Here is a 22,934-nt window from a genome sequence, read left to right as displayed (position 1 = left end):
ATATGTTTTAGCTTTGGACATCACTGCATTTCACAAAAAATACCATATATATGTGAAGATTTGTATGTGGTTTGTTTATATGAATGTGCATTTTCACCTGAGAATATCCAGAACTTAATATCTGTATATGTAGTTTAGTTTTTCTGGATAACTGTACATGGAGTTGTTATGGATGGTTGTATTTGGCTAGATAGATAGATAGATTATTGACCAATGTTTCACAAAATCTGCCAGTTTGATTAAATCATACTAAGTGCACACAAATATTATTGTATCATAAAGTTTTGTGATTGCTTCAATATTTCCCAAGCTTCTAGTTTATACACTTTTAAGAATTTTGTATGTATTCAGGATATTTACATAACTCAGCTGTGTAATCCCCGTCACCAAATACAGCAAGTTACTCCAGCAATTTACATCAGTATGTGTAAACACTTCATGCAGGCTTGCCAACAGCACACATATCAGCAGCACAGGGCACCCTCTTGTTACACTGACACAGGTGTTGCGCTTGTGGTGTGTGGTTTCATCTACCTTGAATAAGCCTCATGCTCACACAGTGTGGGGTTTAATGTTGTTTAAGATGTGATATACTTTGTACCACTAATTGGCTTGTTGTTTGTTACCCATCCCCACCCCAGAGGGGCTCAGGGACAGGTATTGTTTTCACTCGGTTTGTCTGTTTGTTTGTCTGTCTGTCTGTTAACAATTTTATGCAAAAACCACTGGTGCGATTTTGACTAAAATTACAAGGGTGATGGGCTATGACCTTCTGATCACCGGATCAAAATTTTGGGCCAAATTGGGTCAAGGCCCAGGCTGTAGCCCCCCTCCCCCCCCCCCAAAGTTTTAACTTTTTTTTTTTTTTTCCTCCATAACTCCTTGCAAATTTGTCATGCCGACATGAAACCAAAACCTAAAGGTGCATCTTTCAAATCTGCATCCTATAACATGCCTCATTACATCAGGGGGGGATCACCCCCTAGTTGGCAGTAGAGGGGTCAGTGTCAAATGGGTTGGACCTAAAATTTCAAATGGGCATAAAATTGTCAATTTTCACCCGATTTAGTGGTAGGTGGGCGCGTTCACCATCCACTCACTCGATATAGTGCTGCTCTCATGTGACTGCCCATTCCTCTCTTCCTTCCTTCCTCTTCTGCCTTTCTTTCCTTCAATCTTTCCTCTTCCTTCTGTCCATGGGTGACTACATTGAGTGACAAGCCAAGTGGTTTCCTATACACCAGGAAACCATTTACTATGCAGGCTGGTAACCATATACAGTAAGCAGATTATGGCGTCTGGTGGTTTAGTGGGTAATTACGGAACTCCAGCCGGATTGATCCTGTGCAGGTTTATATCCAAGAGGTGGTTGGGGTTTTTTACCCATGTAATACCACTCAGGGATGAGTGAGGTTGCTTACTCTCATCTTAAATGTCAGGACCAACTTGCCTAGCCATAGGCTCTTACACTCCTCATGGGGCAACACTGGGTTAGATGATGATGATGATGATGATACTCCAGATTTGATATGTGACATCTTTGACTAAATATCCTGTTGTGTTTTTATGTCACCACTAAAATGACCACCAGGAACGGGTTTGCTGTGTCTTGGCATCGCCTCTTGTTAACTCAGTTACTGTATTCACCCCACTGTGTTAATGTTATTATGAACCAGTAATACTTTGCATATAAATCCATACCAAGGTCTCATTGCATCTCAACATAGCCTATAATATGAAATGGTTCCTCATTATCAGGTACACTAAGTTCAGACTCCAAGAAATGTTTTCTATTTCTGTCTATCTTAAATCATAGTGGAGATATTCCTGATTCAGTAAAACATATGTTAATAATTGTATTGTTTCTCACTCCCAGTAGGCATTTCACTGATTTGTTATATTGTCTTATGTCTTTATAATTAGTTAACCAGGCTTCAGTACTGTACAACAGGGCTGATGTCACAGCTGCCTCAAATACTTTCTGCTGATAACAGTGCGATATATTTGGATTGGCAGAACAAAACATGGCATATTTATTCATTTCAGTTTCCCCTGATGTTTCATGCACCCTCTTTGCTTCATCCATTTTCCTTGTATCAGTAAACCAAGCACCAAAGTTCATTCCCTAATTGTTACAGTACTGTACTTCAAAACTGCATTTAACTTTTTCATACACATTTCATGTGATGTATCAGTAATGACAGTATCATCCAGTTGTAGGAGCTCATGAATACCACCTAGGAAACCGTCTGAGGTAATTGCTTGCATTGGCATCTGAACCATCATACTTATATACAGTATATTACAGAAAGGAAATGGCTGGATGGCACATCCTGCCTTGTTCCCACTGTGGCCTCTAGTGTTCCAGCTTTTAATATATTTCTTGTACACATATATATATATTCTTTATTGGAGTTACCCTAACTTTGCCACATCCTAATGACTTTCAGTACTCTAACAATTTATTTCTAAGAACTTGATCATGATCATAAGCCTTGCTATAATCAGTAAACACTGCATACAATTTTGAGTTCATATAAATGACATAATCCAAGGTCATTATCAATTCTAGGCATCATCTTATCAATTATAGCTTAAGCCCTAAATTTGTCAGTGTTACTCCATAGCTGCAGCCTGTTCAGAATCAGTAAATCAAATACTGTATCTTTGCTAATGTATAAATATTACTAATACCTCTCTATTTCTGCATGCCATTCTGTCTTCTGTTTTAAAAAAGATAATCAGCCTACTGTAACACCCTAACACAGGGTAAACACATATGTTGAGGTGCCACATTGAGCACATCCAGGAGGAAGAACTGTGTTACTAGAAGTCTGGCCAATATTTAACCCCATCCCTGTATCTTGTGTCATTCTTATTAGATGAACAAGCTACAGAGGGAACTGGAGAGTGAGCTAGGGAAGGTGCGAGATGGGCGGGCAGCAGCTGAACGACGACTAGATGAGCAAGAGACCCAGCACAAGAAGCAGGTTATGTCCCTTAGAGACCAACACCAAGAGGCCCTTGATGCTCTCAGGAAAGAGAAGGTTTGTCTGCAGTTTTATGTTATTAGCAGCATGTTCCATGTAATAAATGAATATGTATCTTTTTTTTCCTTCTTCTTCTTCTCTTACTCACTGTTGTTGTTGCTCAGGCTCATTCATGTCTGGCCCAGCAGACCTATTGACCATAGGTAAGCAATTGTCCTGGGGTCATTAAATGTTTCAGATGTAGGTTGCTGATGGCATCCAGTCATGTGCTTGTAGAGTTCTTTGTGTTCCTGATAAGGTTACATGTCTTTTCTGGTGTGAAGGTAGTTACCTTGTAGTCAAGTGGAAAGGACTGCCTATGCAGAGAAGATTGTTTCTCAGACTCAGTGCATGTTACTGTAAAGTGACTTATGTTTGGGTAGTGGCTCACAACTGTTTATGTTTGTTCTTTGTAACAAGAGATGTTTTGATTACTGGTGATGGTAAAGTGGGTGATGGAGGTGCTTGTTTGTGAACTAGTGATACTATTGAGTGCTTTGTAGAGCTGAGAGGTGTCTGTGGAGTGGATGAGTGTTGTTACAAAGGCCCTCAGGATGTATGTTTTCTTTGTACTGATTTTGTTGTCATATTTTGTTGTTTCATTGCTGAAGCCTTTTGATAGTATCTTTGTGTAGGAGAGGAGGAAGTGTGTGAATGAGTCATGTTGTTTTATTTGTCGAGCAGTCTCTGGTATAAAGTTTGGGTTGCAGTGTCTTGCCTTGTGAAATATGATGGTTGTCTGTGTTAGATATGAGCTTGTTAAATTTTGTTATGTGCCTTGTGCATTTGTAATTTGTATTTCAAACACAAAGATGCACATAAATGTACATGGTATTGAGGGAATGGGGATCATGTTGAAAGGAACCTGATTGATTACGTGCTGGTAGAGAGGTTGATGCTGGGAATGGTTGTCGATATGAGGGCCGTGAAAGGATGATGTGGAGGTCTGTCAGATCATGTGGTTGTGGTATGCAAGATCAAGCTGAGAGGAGTGAGGTGGACGAGGAGAGAGAGGTGCAGTCAGGGAGAAAGACAGAAAGTTGAGAAGCTGAGGATCAATGAAATGGCAGATGAATACAGGACCAAAGTAGGGGAGGAGTTAGAATCAGAGAATTGGAATGAAATGGATCTGGACAGCCTGTGGAATGCATATAGGGATTGCTTAGTTAGGAATGCTAAAGCGGTGTGTTGTGTGATAAGAGAAACAACAAAGAAAAAAGGTATGGCATGGTGTGATGAAGAGGTTAAGATAGCAGTGGAGGAAGAGGAAGAAGTGACTAGAGTGGTTACAGGACAGAGGTTCAGTTGAAATAAAAACTGAATATATTGAGAGCAAGAAGCATGTAAAGAGACTAGTGAAGAGGAAAAAGGAGAAGGTAAATGATGATCTAGGAAGAAAAATGAATGGAAACTACTCTGAAAAAATAAAGTTATTCTGGAAAGAAATCTGGAAATGTAGAAGTGACAGTGGAAAGAAATGTGAAAGTGTGAAGGATGGAGGTGGTAGATTATAACCCATGGGGATGAAGTAAGGACCAGATGGAAAGAATATTTTGAAAGCGTGATGAATGGGAATAGAGAGGGCAGAGCCAGTGTAAACATGATTGGTTTTGGGGGTGTGCAGAGAAGGAATGCAATGCCAGGAAATGTGACACATGCTCAGGTGAAGAGCTCTGTGAAGCAGCTGAAAATTGGGAAAGCAGTTGGGGTTGATGAAGTGTATGCTGAGATGATTAAGTGTAGTGGAGGGAGCAGATTGAAGTGCTTATTGGAGACATGTATGAAGACACGGATGAGTGAAACTGTGCCAGCAGAGTGGAGAAAGGCTGTAATTGTACCTCTGTACAAAAATTAACTTCAGCAAAGATAGTGCAAGAATTATCATGGGAAAAGTTTATTGAGTTTTACTGAATGGGGTAGGGAAGGTACAGGTTTTAAAAAAATTTTCGGTACCCTTACGGCACAATACATTATGCCACACCACACGAGGCATTCTGAATCAACTCCTGAATGACGGTGCGTGGTTGGTATCTCTGGCCCTGTGTTGCTGGTGTGTGTTAATTCGTCTGCTAATGATGAAATCTAGTGGGAGAGGGAGAGATGTACAGGGGTACCAACCACACCACGTATTCTCACTGTCTGTAACAGTGATCATTGGGAAGGGTATCAGAGCAAGGGGTGACGAAAAATTTTTGAGAGGGTGTACATGGAAGAATTGTTATAGAGAAAGTAAGAGAGATATCAGAAGTCCTAGTGAGTGATGAACAGGGTGGCTTTAGGAATGGCAGAGGATGTGTGGATCAAATATTTGCAGTAAGACATAGTGGAGATGGCTTGTGAGGAGGATTGTAAGGTGCTTATGGCATTCATGGATCTGGAAAAAGCATATGACAAAGTAGACAGAGAAGGATTGTGGAAGGTTTTGTGCATGTATGGTGTGGGTGGCAAGCTGCTAGGTACTGTCAAGAGTTTTTATGGTGGTAGTGAAGCATGTGTAAGGGTAAATGGGCATCTAAGTGAATGGTTCACGATCAGTGTGGGCATGCAACAAGGTTGTGTGATGTCTCCTTGGTTGTTCAATTTATAGTGAAATCTTGAATTTCGATGGACATTCGTACTGAAAAATTGCAGCGAAATTCAAATAATTGAAATTTAAACTGAGCTTCTCATGGGAAAAATTAGTTTGGATCCAGGGCCTCTGAACCTCACTACGTAATATCATGATTTTTTGCCCACACCCCCTGTAAACTTTATGAACTATAAGTGTGGTTAAGTAACTATAGTTCTGCATTGTATTGCCATGCTATAATGTAGAATATGGATTTTCGCCTTGTCAGCAAGGGTATACTTGGTGTATTTCTGCCCCTTCCTGTATTCCCTTTTCTCCATTGGCTGCGAAGATTTAGAGGTGCTAGGCTGCTCTCGTCCATTACCACTGCTACCCAAAGAACCACTCTTGCTTGCCATCTTGAAACAGGTAAGTTGCAATGAAAATACAACAAAAATACATACAACGAAATTGCAGCGAAATGCACGTCCACACATGGAAGGTACAAGCTGAAACTGCGGCGCTTGGCTGTAGAGGGCTGGCAGGACAGTCACAAGATGACCGCTGACAATAGAACATCGCCTTGCACATGGTTTATTGTTGTTGTTGGCCTCTACTCCCCATCCGGGAGTTTTTGTCTTTAAACAAGATGCCTTTCTTTTTTTTCTCAGTCTCTATTGTTCATTTCTATGTTGCTCTTCTATTCATAATTACTTCTCTTCGTTTCAGTATTCTACCCACTGTATTTGTTACCACCTGTAATTTGTTTTGTTTTAATATTTCTATTATTGATTCTTTTCCTTTAATTTCTCTTGTTATATCTTTGTATGCTTCACATATCAATAAATGATGTTGATTTTCATTCTCTTCTTGACACATGTCACATACTATATTAGGTTAGGCTCACCCTTTTTGTTATAATTTTCCTTCACTTCTACCATTTTGGTTCACATCAAAAATATTATCTTTTCTTGTTTTGGTTGGAGTCAGGCCCCGAGAGCATCGAAAAACACGATTTTGGCATTGAAAAGTGAGGTAGGCTTACCACTTGAAAACGCATCGAAATTTGAATTGTTGAAATCTAAACCATTGAGATTTCACTGTATATGGATGGGGTAGTAAAAATGTGAGTAATGGAGAGGGGATGTCTTTGATAATGAATGGTGATGGATGGAATATCTCAAATTTGTTGTACGTCAATGATGCAGTACTACTTGCTAATACCAAACAAGAACTTGGTAGGCCAGTGCAGAGTTGCAGAGTTTTGCTGATGTCTGTGAGCATCGTGCCTTGAGAGTAAATGTAGAAAAGAGTAAAGTGATGGTTATTGAGAGAGAAGGTGACTCCCAGTGTGATGTTACAGTGAATGGAGAGAGACTGGAAGTGGTGAGAGAGTTCAAATACCTGGGTACAGTGATAGAAAAGAGAGGAAAATGTGCAAAAGACGTGGAAAGTAGGGTGACACAAGGAAGGAAGGTAGCTGGTGCAATGAAGGCCTTGATAAGAAACAGAGGCTTGAAAGTTGCAGTTGCATGAAGCTTACAGTCATGAAAGAGTGTTATTGTCAACTTTAACTATGTGAGACTGTGGTGTGGCATGAAAATGAGAAGTCAAGAGTGAGAGCAGTGGAGATGGGACTGCTTAGGAATGTATTAGGAGTACAGAGAGTGGATAGGATATGAAATAATGTGATTCATGAAAGATGTGGAGTGAGGAAGTCTGTGGACACCAGAATCAAAGAGAGTGTACTGAGATGGTATGGTCATGTGGAGAGAATGGCTGACAATAGAGTGGTGAAAAAGGTATATCTGAGCGAATTTGAAGGAAGGAGGAGGCGAGGTAGGCCAAGGAGTAGGTGGAGGGATATGGTGGATGAGTGTGTGAGGAAGAGAGGTATGGAAGTCAGTGAGGCTAGGGGACTGACAAGAGATCGAGTTGGCTGGATGAATATTGTGAGCAGAAATGCATGATCGTGGATTTGGCACCCCTTTTTAATGTGACAGCATCCTGCTTGACTCTAGTGGATATGTTTATGTGAAGCTACAGAATATGGTGAATGTTTTTGCAGTATCAGATAGAGCCAAGATTCTGAGGGCTTGAATGGTGAGTGAATGGAAGCATGGCCCCATGGATTGGACAAATTTGGGCTGTCTTCACCTTGCACAAGGGTGGGAAAGGAAGTCTGGATGATGGTGATGACTGATGATGGTGATGATGTGTTCTGTCAGTGTTGGTGATGGATATGTTGTTTAATGTCCTGAAATATTGCTCTTTTTCCTAAGAGAATATTGTCCAGTTTCAGTTTTTGTAGTTTGTGCAAATGATGTGTGATTACTCTGGTTTGGAATGTATTCCTTTGGTGATAATGATAGGGAGGTCATATTAATAGAGTTTGAATTCCATCCACCAGATTGTGGTGAGTGGAAGTTGGACAAATAGAATGTTATGTTTAGGAAAGAGGGGGAGGCAGTGAGTTTGTTTTGAAATGTAGTTGTATCATGAGGTATTATTGGAAATGTGTATGTTGTTGAGCTGTGCTACAGTGTTGAGGCTACAGTGGTTGTTTTCAGTGTGTTTGTAACAGGTGGAGTTTTTAACATTAAAGTCCTCAGTAATTGTAGAGTTTGGTGTCTGTTTTAGAGGAAGGAGCTGAGGGTTTTAATACACTGATGTGGCACGGGATGTGTCAGGGAATATAAATGTTACCCTGTGAACTGCGGTGTGCAGCCACAGCCATTCTGAGTTGCACTGTAACATACAGCTTCAGCGTTGGGTTGAAAATTTAATTTTCCTCTCTTGGTTTTGGGTCAAATTGTTGATAACTGACTTGAAATATGTAACGTGGAGACTTTTAGAGCATTCTCAGCTGCTCACAGCCGACCCAACACCTGCCTCATTAGTCATTGTGTGGTATGATAAAAGGTCAAGGTCTGGCCCACCAAACATCAAAAAGTTATGTTTGCTGCACCAAGGTAGATACTGGACTGATTTTGTGTTCCATAATATTGATGCATGCGCCCTTTCATGTGGTGCTTATAAAATTTATTCAAAATGAATATTCTTGGTAACTGTATGTGTCCTAAGTCCTGCCTTAAAGAACTTGAAAATCATGTGTTGCCACATAAAATTCATCTCTTGTCATTGCCACTCCATCTTAATGAAATTGTATTACCATTCAACATCATCTGATATCTAAACATGAAGAAAAACAAGAGACCATGTTGACTACTTTCCGTTAGTTCAGCTTAAGTACTGGTATGTGGCTTTTGGGGCCAGTGGTCTCACCTTATACATTTTTTACAGAATAGAATGATGTCAAGAAAGTCTATAAAGCACCTCATATTTCATAGCTTTATAATAAATACCCCTTTTAGCATCAGGATATACCTGCCTGGTAAGTTATAGCATTTTGTATACAGCTGCTTCGTCTCCACTTGTACTGTACAGTACTAGACTCCTCACCATCTTCATCTGTGCCAGCAGTGTAAGTTCATCTCATTTACTACAAAAGTCAGTCTCGATAAAATCACCTTCTCCAGTCTCCAAATCCACATCATCTTCATCCATCCATCTATTATCCAGTTTTTCGTTGCCATGTTAGGAGAATAGGGACCAGAGGCTAAACTGCTCAGTTTGGGGACATTTCAGACAAGGATGATTAGTCACTTACCCTGAGCAACATTTTGTGAGCAGTTAATCTTAGCCATTTCTAGGACTAAAACCTGTAAGAATTACATCCAGTTGAAGTGACTCACTCAACCAGTAGACATCCAACAGGTTATATGATTATGATTACTACCAGGCAAAGTAAATAGCATGTTCTTATTGCCTAAACCTCCTGTCATCAGATAGCCAGGATGCAAGAAGAGGCCTGAGCAATGGTAATGTGAACATAGTAATTTTCACTCTCACTCTGAACAAGCATTTCCAGTCCATTTTTAGTTTATGTATTGTTACAGTGGACATAAATGATGATGGAAGCACAGGATAAGAGAGAAGCATATCAGCACTTGCAACCAGAACCTTGAGATATATTCCCAAGAACTTTTGTTTGAAGTATGCATAGCCAGTGATTATTTAATGAGCCATAAGTGGGTGGGGTTTATCTCTCCTCCAAAAATGAATGAATAGTACATCATCCCTGTTGCATAGTGGATATATATTTTTTTTTAACTGACTCTAGGCAAAGGCTTCAGGGCCAATCCCAAGGCCCAGTAGTCCTCCTACATACCTCTACATATCACCACTTCATCACTAACACTCACCGTCCATACTGAATACATGCTTGGGCTGTCTCATACAGGACTTGTGTATTGGTTTTAGCTGGCTATTTTTACAACATGTCGGTGGGTCTTCTGGTAGACCAGTAAGGTCTGCTTTTATGAAATTCAATCCTTAAACTGTTCCCTGCCTCAGCTGGGATTCAATCCTGGGTCCATCAGAACTGCAGGTCACCAGTCTATCAATTCAGCCATCTCCTCTTCCATGTTGCAGGAGGGCCTGTGTGATTTTTTTTTAATTTTAATTTTTTTTTTTTTATTAGTGGTAGGTGGGGGCACTTACTGGTAGGTGAGGGAGCTTACCATCCACTCACTCAATGTAGTGCAGCTCTTTGGTGCCTGTCCTTTCCTTTCTTCTCTCCTTCTTTTCTAGCTTCCTCCTCTGTCTTGCATTCCATCATTCTTTCCTCTTCCCTCTGTCTGTGAGTGACTACTCTGAATGACAAGCCAATAGTTTCCTGTACACCAGGAAACCATTTACTATGCTGGGTGGTAACCATATAACCAGATAATGGTGCCTGGTGGTTTAGTGAGTAATTAAGGTACTCCAGTCGGATTGGGGTTTATTGTATGTAATGCCACTCGGGGATAAGTGAGGCCGGTCACTCTCATCTTAAGAGTCAGGACCAACTTGCCTAGCCCCTGACTTCTGTGTTTCTTAGGGGGCATCACAGGATTAGATGATGATGATGATAAGTTTTATTTATATATCTAAGTCTGGTTTGGCTATGCAGGTCATGGTTCAGTGCTCAAAGCCACTGAAGTGGAAAAAAATCTACTCTAATTTGACTGCTGGCCTCGTCTTGGGACATTCTTATTTAACATAGTTTATTTGTGTAGCATAAAATCTTTGTGAATAATATTGGAAAATAGTACTGAATTTGTTATTTTCCCTTTTGCACTCAGAACTCAGTACAGTCAGATCTGGAGGACAAACTAAACCAAACTATACACACAATGAAGCAAGAACGGGAAGAGGCCGAGGGGAAACGAGAGCAGGAATTGGCAGCTTTAAGACGTGTCACTGACAAGCTCCAGCGAGAGAAGGATGATGCCACTCTGCGCTTTGAGGAAGAGAAACACCGTTCCATGATGCTCGGTGGGTGCAAAGAAATTTGATGTGAGATAAGAGCTTGAGATTTTAGGATGTTTTGTTCAGTCATATCATACAGTTTATAAAGGCTTCAACATGTTTGCATGCTTCGACCTTGGTCTCCTAATGATGGCTTCTCATGCTGCTCAGTCTCTGACAGCCTCCTGAGTCAGTTCCCTATCTCTGAGGTCACACACCATGACTTCATCCCAGGTCTTTTATGGTCTGCCTCTTGCAATCCTACCCTTGTCGTTCACACTTTTCAGCTTCTGCACGTAGTTGTCGTCTTCCACACCTAGTTGTCGTCTTCCATCCTCTCAGTATGCCCATAGCGTCTCAATCTACCTCTCCTCATTACAACACTAACACATTCCAGTGCCATCCTTCCTCTCAACTTCTCAGTCGCAGTCGTAGCCCCTCTAGACCTAGCAATCAGAGATGCACTACACATCCATCTAATCATTGTCATTTTTGTACGTTTGACCCTACAAATGTCATTAATTTATGATGTAGTACAGTATATTGTATACTGTAACAAGTATTGTACTATAATATTTTATGTGTTTTGTTGTGGAATGTGTTGGGATTGCATAGAGTGGTTAGGATAAGAAATAATGTAACTCTATAAAGATGTGGAGTGAGGAAGTCTGTTGAAAATAGAGCAGCAAATATTGTTTAAATGTTGTTGTTGTTGTCATTGTTATGGCTCTAAGTTCATCTGAAACATAAGCCAAGTGGACTGCAAGCTGAAGCAGCCATTCTTCTGCAGTTCACCATTCTCCTTTGGAGGGGATGGGGAGAGAGTTGAGGGATGTTTGCATAACCAGGCAGTGGAGCTGCATGGTTATGTCATTGCCACCACATGGAGGCATCCCTCTCCAGCACCATGCTTAAATGTTGAGATCATATGGACAGAATTGATATAGATAGAGCAAAGAATCTGGCATGTTTTATGGTAGTGAAAAGGCTATGCTGTATGTTATTTGAAGCTGCTGGGGGGAGGCATGGGAAGCTAAGAAAGTGGATGGATATAGTACAGTAGTGTGTAAGAGAGTGAGATGTAGATTTTAATAAGGAATTGACCTGGGACTGAGAAGGTTGAAGAGAGAGAGGTATAGCAGTTTCTAGTGCTAGGGAACTGATACAAGACTGAATTAGCTGGATTAATTAATGTACGGTACATAGGAATGCATGACAAAGGTTTAGAATCCCCTTTTACACTTGATGGTCATTGGATTGGCTTTATATGGCATCTGTATGTGAAATGCATCTATAAAGAAAAGTACCAAAAAGTTTGCACAGTAAATTTGGCCTGTATGGTGGAGCCAGAATTCTAGGAGCTTGAATGATGTGTGAATAAGCATCTGGCCCATTTCACAAGACATGTTGTTGATAGACATCCTCTCCTTGCTGAATGCAACCTCATTCCATCCTTAAGTAGGGGAAAAAAAAAAAGTCAAGAGGATGATGATAACTGTTTTTTTGTGGTAAATGGGGACTAAGTGACAAACAAAATTATTTCCTGTAATCTAGAAAATAACCAGCAAAATGATACCTGTTGGTCTAATGGGTTATGGTGCACCAGGTGCATGTGACCCATGAGGGTTTAAGTCAGAGCGGTGGTTGGGTTAAATGTCTGGACTGAGAAACCTACCTCCAAGGCCCCTCCATACACTTTTAATGGAGCACTTTTGGATTAGATGGTAGACAGGTGGATGATTTTTTTTTCCCAGTGTTTCTGCAACTTTTTCAAACATGTATACTGACAGTGCAGTGCTGATTGAGTATATTGACCAGTATCTTTGCAGTCTGGATCAGTTTTCTAAACTGCATACCAGTAGGTTGAAATTAAATGTAGAAAAGAGTAAAGTGATCATTGCTTAGAGAGAAGATGACTCATAGTGTGATGTGCTGGTGAGTGGAAAGAGATATAACCCCTAAGCACCAGGTGTCAGTATGGACTGACGCAAAAGGGGTGGACGGAGACCACTGGGTGTCAGTAGGAACCGCAATTGTATTCCCATCACAGTTTGAAATGGCCGCCATTTGATCTCATCACCAAAGGGTAGGGAGAGACTCTCGCCACACGATGCAAGCGTGCCTCAGTCTTCTGTGTGACTTAGCCAACTGCTAAACAATGTTTTCTGAAACCTCCTTGTCCGATTCCATTCCCACCTTGTGTGAACCCCTTGCCTCATCCACCCCTGCCAAGCCTTTGCCCAAGGATACTAAGAAAGGACTCAGTGATAATGCCATAGGGCATGCCTTGGATGCCACTGTGTCTAGTTTATCTAGTAATGGAGAAGTTGGGAGCAAAACCAAAGTCGGGGCTGAGCGCACACGCATGAAGGCATCCTACATCAAGCACCAAATGTTACTCATCTTCTTCACGTCCTTACTCATCGAACCGACCACCTGCAGACGTGGAGATGCTTTCATTTGCAAGAAGACTTGGTGAGTAATATGGTCTTTAACTTGTTTCCCTAACTGCTATACTTTCCCAGATGTGAAAGTTTGAAAAAAGGCTATTTTGCGAAATACAGCTGTAGGGGGAGGGCGACCATGCCAAAAAATTCTAGGCGTCTAGGGGTTAATCAGCTGAAGATTGTAAATACAGTAAAAGCTCGATTAACCGGCATCTGATGTATCGGCACATCCATATAACCGGAACTTAAATTCAATCTGGCAAGGGGTCGAAAATATTTTGGATACCAATCGTCCCTCTATAATTCTTGATTAGTTCTGTACAGTACAGGATAAAGTAGTGTACGCAGCTAAGTTTTGAAAATTATTTTGTCCCGTAACCTATGCTAAATTTTTCTTTAACCCTTTAACCGCGGGCATTGTTTTGCTCCGACTGGCCTCTCCCGCGGGGATTCCAGCCAAAATGTAAACAAACTTTAAACCTTTATAACTCTGCACAGAATAAATCTAGAGTGAAAAATAAGGTACCATTAGAAAGTACTAACCTTCGGCTTTGCAATGATGTAGGTTTCATGATTTCGTTGACTATCACTGGATGGGCAGTGCCATTAGAAGTGACCGATCTAAAATCACTATTTTTCGCTCACACACCATTACCTTCGCTCACACACCATTACCAAATGCCAACCTCACTCTGATAATAATACTATAAACATATATGAACACTGCACATACGATAAACACCCACTCTGTGTTCACTGAGGCAGGTAAAAAGCACTGTAATTGCCCGCACTTCACTGCCACATCAGCGGTGTTGTAATCACAATTTTTCGCTCGCACACCATTACCAAATGCCTACCTCATTCTGATAATAATACTATAAACATATATGAACACTGCACATACGATAAACACCCACTCTGTGTTCACTGAGGCAGGTAAAAGGCACTGTAATTGCCCGCACTTCACTGCCATATCAGCGGTGTTGTAAATACTCTTTTTCGCTCACACACCATTACCAAATGCCAACCTCATTCTGATAATAATACTATAAACATATATGAACACTGCACATACGATAAACACCCACTCTGTGTTCACTGAGGCAGGTAAAAGGCACTGTAATTGCCTGCACTTCACTGTCACATCAGCAGTGTTGTCACTCACACAGCTGGACAGATACTGATGCGTGTTTGGTCCGGGGTGGGGTGGGGGGCCCAGGGGGTGGGAGGTGGGGGCCTGGGGGGGGAGGGGGGGGTTGGCTGGAGTGAAAGAACTTAATAGCTACTCTCCCTTGAAACAATTGGCGCATGGAAAAAATGCGCGGTATTCAAAATACTCACAAACATTCGAGAATGACACCCGCGGTTTGGTCCAGTTTTTGCAGTGTCATTCTGGGATGACACCCGCGGTTAAAGGGTTAAATAATTTTTGGTAATGTTTGCTGGTTTGTGTTCAGTCCCCTCCGCCATACCCCTACCCCTCCCAGCCCCCACTTGTCATTCTTAACCCCTAAAACGTGGCTGTGTACGCGCGATCCCCCCCCTGTGGCGGGGTTGTAGCGGGGTCTGAGTACCTGTGGAAAAATATTAGCCAAAAATCATAGATTAACCCTAGAGCATTAAAATTTTTAAGGCATATATTACTTACATTCAGCTATCTCCTGAGCCACATGTTGAGCCTTCGTTGACTACCCAAGGACTTGTGAAGACTTGCAAAGTTGGGTAACAAAGTCTTCACTCTCACACCTCCAGAAACCCGGTTTTCTTTCTACCACAGCCTCAATCTGTCACAGTACACTTTATACAACAACGTACAGGTTGTTTGGAATCCGTATTTGTAAATAAGAACTGAAAATAAGGCTAAAATGGACGGAGCGCACGGCCGACATGCAGCGCGGTGGCGATCTTCCCGTCAATATTGTCACATTTGCCTTTTCTCGGCAAAAAGCACGTATACTCCTTTTTTTTCCATCATAGGACTTCGCAAACGTTTGCCTGTCACTATTACGGTAATAAAAATCAATGTCACTGCCAGTATTGTGGACTGGGAATGAGGAAGACCACCGCGGCGCGAGTTTATTCAGCCTTACGGCAGGCACTTTATTCTCGCTCCTGTCGGCCACTCGCACTTCATTTCTATCGCTCACTTTCACTGTATCTTTTTTTTTTTTGCCTTATTCATCAGTGTCACTGTCCAGTGTTATAAAAATAATATTTTATACACAAAAAACTTTTACTTTCAGAACATAGAATAGGAAAATATGCTTTTATCTTTTTACACTGGAGTGACTGTCACTCGCAATACTTATATGATTACTATGTACAATTATTTACAACAAAAAACACTGTAACTGTCAGTGCTTTTACAAGTACATACACTAATTTACACTCATCAGGCTGTCACTGTCAGCACGTAAAAGAAAACTAAACAATATTATCACTGTCACTCTCAGTATTTTTCCCAATATTTTTACCCTTATTTTCAAAATCTACTTAGGCTGTGGTAGTCGAAAAAACACGGGTAAGCACAGAGGGGAACTTTGCACTCTTTGCACTGCAAGGAGGTGCGCCTAAAAGTTCTTTCCTGCCTGGTAGTGTGGCTGCACACATGACACCTCCTCAGTGCTTTCCCCCTCTTTGCAGTGGCTGGCAGTGGCTCCAGGCGGTGTCGCTGAAGGTAGGCCATACACTGTAGGCGGTCTGGAGGTGTGTGAGGGTGGCGTTTGGGACCTGTTGAAAGCACCTGGCCATAACGCTGAAGCAGCTGGTAGACACAAGTCTTGGAGAATCTTCTGAGAGAGTAGTTGGCTGGCTTCCTGTTCTTGATTTTATACAGGATGAAGGCGTTCAACATGCACATGTCAATCAAGTGCAAGAACACCTTCCTGTACCAACGACGATTTTTCCTCAGACAGTCAATCTCTCCAATCATCATATCCGACTTGTCCACCAGCCGCATATTGACGTTATAGTCAATTACAGCATCAGGCTTCATCACAGGCTCGCCAGTCCTTCTGTCGACCTTCCCTGTTGCCAGCATTTCACCCTTGTGTACTGTGGTGAGCATGTTCACGACTCTCTTATCATGCCACCTGATCGCAAGCATCTTGTCAGATTTCTTCAGGTGCACGTCTCCCCGCTTTGACTTTTCAGCCCCTGGGAAGGCAGGGTAATGTGCCCTGTTACTTCTGACAGTGCCACAGGAGCCGACGCCGTGTTCAGAAAGGTACTTGGCGAGTTTTGGAGCTGTATAATAATTGTCCGTATACAGGACATGATTCTCGCCAAAGTACTTTTCCAAAAGCACTTTCACCACAGAACCAGAGAATCCAAGGGGGTCAGTCTTATCCAAGTCGACATTGCTGGCGGTGTAGATGACGAAGTCAAGGATGAACCCCGTCTTGCAGTCGCACAGCACGAAAAACTTGATTCCAAAGCGGTGGCGTTTGCTTGGAATGTACTGGACGAACCGAAGACGGCCCCTGAACAATACCAAAGACTCGTCAATCACGACTTTCTTGAAAGGGCGCAAGAACCTCATAAACTTATCTTTGATCATGTTCAGGATTCCCCTCACTTTCCATAATGGGTCAGTTTGGGAAGGCTCATCATTATTCGCGAAGTGAAGATAAGTCATCAGCTGCCTAAAACGATCGCGGCTCATGTATTTATTGAATATTGGTGTTGGGCACAGCTCGTCGGAACCCCAGTACTCTTCCAACTTATGCTTCCAGTTGTGCGGCATAAGCAACATCAAGGCAATAAATACAAAAAGCTCGCGGATCGTCAAAGGCACCCATGATGCCATCCGTGACGTGGATGGCGTCGCAGCCTCACCTTCTTCTTCGCGAATTGGCGCACATTGCCCCTCGTACCTGTTGGTCTCGGTACAGATGTGCTCCATAACCTCGTCGTCAAGGAAGGCCAACAGGTAGTCAACACATTCACCATCGTCGTCCACAGGGAAGTCAGCCTGAAGTCCACACTCACTTTCGTCCAAAGGGCAGATCTTCAGGCACAAAATCTGATCCCTCTGACCACACAAAAGCATCTAAAGTTCCCTGCCTAGGCTGGGAGGTGCTTGGGGCGGCGGGGGGTGAGGCAGGTCGTGTGGGAGTGGGTGAGGCAGGCTGGGCAATAGTAGGTAAGGGAGAGGTTATCCCAGGCCGTGTTGGTGTTGTGGTGGTGGTGGTGGTGGTTGGAGGGAGATTATCGCTTGGGTCAAGGTCACCCGCGGTGGCGTGACTCCTGAGTTGCCTAGTGGGAGTTAGCCTAGGGGACTTAACTTTACTCACACGAACACTAGGCCTACGATAACCTCTCATACCTAACATTGCTCGTCTACTTCCCTTTCTCGGTGGTGATGGAGACTCCGATGACTCAGGAGACAGGACAGCAGACGAGGAGGACGAGAGAAGAGGGCTGGGAGAACGTGGCGGGCTTGCGGTGGTGTGGCGTGGCGTAGTGGACAATGGCGGTGCACTGCTGTCTCCGCTCCTCTTCCTTTTCTCTCCCTTTCCATATTCGAGGCCCCTTTTCACCGGGGCCTTCCCTGTAGAGGTGCTGGGCACAGTCACAGTTTCCTCGGGCACAGAAATCATCACTTCCGGGGCTGAATCAGCACTCGATTGTGTCTCTGATTCAGCCAGGCTAGACAAAACACCCACGTCACTGCCGTAGTCCATAGAGGCTTTCAACAGTTCAGATGCTATGGCCGAGTCACTTAGCCCCTTGGTAGTCACTTGTAAAGTTTTGAAGGGCGTAGAGGTAACAAAACCCTTTTTTGGAGGGCTAGAAGGCACGGAACTAGAAGAGCTAGAGCCTGACATGGTGTCACCGTGGCAGATTTGCGTGGACTGACGCTAATCTGGGGCAAACCGCGAAAAAATGACAGTGTGACAACTGGGGAAACAAGCGTTTCCCAATAGCAAAAAGTGCTTGCGAGATGACGGCGCAGATTGACACGTATCAGCCATCCGCGCGTTGCCATATCGCACGACGAGGGAGGGCCGCGCATCGGTGCGTCCGTGGGTAAAAAAAATGAGACTTGGCAACAACCGAGGTCAGTAGTACAAAGGTCAAGTGTGCTAAAAGTAGCTCACGGGTGGCGGGACTGAGAGACAATACCAGCTTGAGCCTGCTTGCCCGCGGTTATTCAAAATTAACTCAAATCGCAAACGCGACGACCCGCCGTCTTGCCCTTTGGGCCGACCGTCGCAAAAGCGACGATCCGCGTTTTAGGGGTTAACTGGCAGTTACATCTCAAGCTAACCTTATACTTTACACTCATAGTCACATCACATTACTAATACACAAATATAAAACACTGGGATATGTAAAAAGTATATAATATGACTATGAACATGCTGCAGCAAGAAATTAATGCATTATAATGTTGACAATAAAACTAAAATGTTAACAATGGCCATCCCAGGCCTCATGTGTTCGGTGTTTGCATGCTTCTGTGTCTGTACCTGCATGTTTGGGTGTGTTTATGTCTGTGTTTTTCATTTTGTGTGTGTGTGTGTGTGTGTGTGTGTGTGTGTGTGTGTGTGTGTGTGTGTGTGTGTGTGTGCATTTGCAAAGCAGTGCACCCAACACAGGAGGCCGGAGGTGGCCATTGTTTACGTTTTTGTTTTACTGTCAACATCATAATGCATTAATTTCTTTCTGCAACATGTTGATAGTTAAATTCTTTTAACATATCTTAATGTTCTTCGTTTGTATTAGTAGTGGGACCAAGAGTGTTAAGCATGAAATCAGCTTGTGATGTAACTGCTAGTTAAGAATGATGGGTGGGGTGGGGGATTGTGTAGGGGTATAGGGGATGGTCAGGAACTAAGGTAGTGGCAGGTGGAGCTTGTTTCGTCCCCCCCTTCCTCTTCCCTGGGTATTCTGAGGTAGGAAGGGGGCACCCCTGGGCAGATATTAGTGACCATGAGTGTACCTGTACTGTATCTGTCTATCTATTTGTTTTCGTTTTTCGTTTTCGTTTTTTAAAGGCTCCAACATACTTGCATGTGTCAGCCTTGGTCACCTAATGGCGGCTCTCCACGCTGCACGATCCATTGCAGCCTCCCTGTTCAGTCCCTTAACCCTAAGGTCACACTTAATTACCTCATCTCATGTCTTTCTCGGTCTACCCCTCATTACCCCATCCCCAATATTAACACTTCTCACCTTCCTCACCCAATTATCATCCCCCATCCTCTCCACATGTCCAAACCACCCCAATCTACCTCTCCTCATCACAACACCAATACACTCCAGTCCCATCCTACCTCTCAACTCTTCCATTGTAAACCCAGCCCCTCCAGGCCTTGGACGTATGGATGCACTGCACATCCACCTAATCATTGTCATTTCTGTACGTCTGAGCCGGCGAATGTCTTCCTCCTTCACTGCCCAGGTCTCACTGCCATACAGCATTACACTCCTAACACATGCTGCATACAAAGACCCTTTAGCACATAGGGAGAGCTCTCTCAATGTCAGGAGAGGCAAGAGCTCCCTGAACTTCTTCCAACCGCTTCTCATCCTAGCCACAGAGCTAGCTCCAGCCCCGCCTCCAGCACACAACATGTCTCCCAAATAACAAAATTCTTCCACACACTCAAGAGATTCACCAGCAAGTTCAATCCTTTCACGCCTGACAATCTCCACCTGCTCACCCCGGCACGCCGTACACATAAAATCAGCATTATCTCGCAGTCTACCTCTGATACCACTACATCTCTTATGCACCCAGACGTCATAATCCCGTAAGGGGTGCCCATTTGACTTTGAGTTATTTGTTTTGCGGGGAGGGGCACTAACCCTCCACCAACCCACTTGTTGACATGTAGAGAGCACGTATGGTTTGGTTATATGGTTACCACCCAGTGTTGTAAATGGTTTCTTGGCTTACAGGAAACCATTTTGCTTGTCACTTAATGTAAAGCCACCTGTAAAGGAAAGAAAAGCTATATGAGGTGACAGGAAAGATGAGAGAAATAGGAAGAGAGGAGGGCAGGCACAGAAAAAGAATGATAAAGGCTAAGGAAGAAGTAGGCAGCACTACATCAAGTGAGTGGATGATGGTTACTACCACCTACCACTCACTAATACTGAATAATGTATTTTATGAAATAAAGTCCCAAGTTTGGTACTATTTCATTTGTTTGTCCTCTCAGAAATTTTCTAAGAGTAACATTCAATTATCCAGAAAATTCCATATCCGGAATGGAAGAACCCCCATGTATTCCGGTTAATTGAGCTTTTACTGTACCTTTCTGTGTCACACTTGAGTTCTTTCCCCTTAAAGAGACCGTTATCTGATGAATGCAGGGAGATCAAGGGTGAACCTTCATGCTTTGTACAGATGTTGTGCCTTACCCCTGTTGTCATCATAAAATTTTAAGTCACCAGGTATTCTGGAGAGTTATGGTTCTACAACAATAAGGCTAGGAAAGAGGTTTACAGGGTGAAGGCTGAGTCACAGAGACTATTACTTGATAATCTAAATTGTGTGGAAAGGAAGAATATAATATTTAAGGTGGCAAATCAGATGAAGAGGGAGAATAGGGACATAATAGGTGAGCAGTACATGAAGAGTGATGAAGGAAGGATAGTGGTGAACAGAGGGGATATTAAAGATACATAGAGAGAGCATTACAGCCAGTTGTTGAATGAGGAGTTTGACTGGGACAGGGAAGGTTTGGAGCCAGCAGATCAAGGGTTTGGCCCTTGGCTTTTGATTGATACTGCTACTGTGTGCAGAGCAATAGGCAGGATGCAGGTGGGGAAGGCAGCAGGTTTGTCTAGGCTGACTGCTAAAATATTGAAAGCCTAAGGAGATAAAGGAGTGGGGTTAGTCACTGACATAGTAAGTATGATTATATATGAGTATGTTGTCCCAGATGATTGGCTGAAGAGTGTAATTGTATATGTGTACAAGAGGAAGGATGAGGTCCTTGAAATAGGAAATTATAGAGGCATAAAGCTTTTAGACTGGATAATGAAGGTAATGGAGAGAGTTCTAGAAGGTATTATTAGAGAAAGAGTGAATATTGATGAGATACATTTAGGTTTATGCGAGGCAAAGGGACCACTGATGCTATATTCATTGTTCGAGAGCTTCAGGAAAAATTTATAGGAGAGGAAAGGGAACTGTACTTTGTTTTTGTTGATTTGGAGAATGACTTTGTCAGAGTCCCCAGAGAGGTGGTGAAATGGGCAATGAGAAAGCTTGAGATTGAGGAGTGGCTGATTAGGGTGGTTATGGCCATGTATTTGGGTGTGTACACCCAGGTAAGGGTGAATGGAGATTAGAGTGATGAGTTTTTCATGAATGTTGGTGAGCACCAGGGGTCAGTTTTGAGCCGCTTGTTGTTTATCATGTTACTTGAAGTCCTCTCATGTGACTTTACAAATAGACTCCCTTGGGAGATGCTGTATGCCGATGATTTGGTGTTGATTGCAGAGAATGAAAGGGAGGTGGAGGAAAGGTTTAGGAAGTGGAGAGATGGTATGGGATACAAGGGCTTAAGAGTAAATGCACATAAAACAAGAGTGATGGTATCTGGGGTTGGTGGCAGTACTGTCAGAGAAGAGGGAGAGTGGTAATGTGTGATGTGACATAACGGTGTGGGAAGTAACTCCATCTTGTGCAGTGCATATGAGATGTAGAGGTATTAGAGATAGACAGCGAGATAATGCTGATTTAATGTGTGTAGTGTGTCGGGGAGAGCATGTGGAGATTGCAAGGTGTGAAAGGATTGAACTTGCTGGTTAGTCTCTTGAGTGTGTGTATGATTTTTGTTACTGGGGAGACATTATGTGCTGGAGGTGGGGCTGGAGCTAGCTCTGTAGCTAGAGCGAGGGGTGGTTGGAAGAAGTTCAGGGAGCTGTTGCCTCTCCAGACATTGAGAGGGCTCTCTCACCATGCTAAGGGATCTTTGTAGGAGTGTAGTGCAGTATGGTAGTGTGACTTGGGCAGTAAAGGAAGCGGATATTTGCTGGCTCATATGTACAGCAATTGCAATGACTAGGTGGATGTGCAGTGCATCCCTGAGTGTGAGGCCTGTGGGGGCTAGGTTTACGATGGAAGAGTTGAGAGGTAGGATGGGACCAGTGTGTATTGGTGTTGTGAGGAGGAGAGGTAGATTGAGGTGGTCTGGGCATGTGGAGAGGATGGGGGATGATAAATGGATGCAGAAAGTGAGAAGTGTTAACTTTAGGGGTAGGGTTGCAAGAGGTAGACTGAAAAAGACCTGGGATGAGGTCATTGAGTGTGACCTCAGGGATAAGGGACTGAATAGGGAAGCTGCCAGAGATCAAACAGCATGGAGAGCTGTCATTAGATGTCCAAGACCAACGCATGCAAACATGTTGAAACCTTCAAAAATGATACAAAACAAATCATATATGACCCATGAGGGTCAAGTGAAGTGTGGTTGGGGCTTATTATGCTGCAGAGGATTGACCTGCTGGTCCCTCTCATCATTGCTTCTGATTAGACAGTATTAGGATGGAGGGTGGTTGGATGGATAGGGTAATCATCTCACTTCAACAACTGTA

The 22,934-nt window shown here is 42.9% G+C and overlaps 1 protein-coding gene across 4 annotated transcripts in view; it reads left to right on the top strand.

The window, feature by feature from the left end:
* Positions 1-22,934, top strand: part of LOC145395050 (uncharacterized) — a 1,083,039-nt gene that overhangs the window by 601,471 nt on the left and 458,634 nt on the right. For all 4 annotated transcript variants that reach the window (XM_080268801.1, XM_080268802.1, XM_080268803.1 and 1 more), the window contains exons 19-20: positions 2,883-3,047; positions 10,764-10,956. In XM_080268801.1, the coding sequence (XP_080124927.1) occupies positions 2,883-3,047; positions 10,764-10,956 (358 nt within the window). The remainder of the gene's footprint in view (positions 1-2,882; positions 3,048-10,763; positions 10,957-22,934) is intronic.

This window comes from Coenobita brevimanus, chromosome 29 (genome assembly GCF_032717465.1).
Source record: "Coenobita brevimanus isolate Jiangsu-jjx chromosome 29, ASM3271746v2, whole genome shotgun sequence".
NCBI classification, from domain to species: domain Eukaryota; kingdom Metazoa; phylum Arthropoda; class Malacostraca; order Decapoda; family Coenobitidae; genus Coenobita; species Coenobita brevimanus.
Note: the sequence above shows the minus strand (reverse complement) of the source record. Positions and strands in the feature narration are given on the sequence as shown.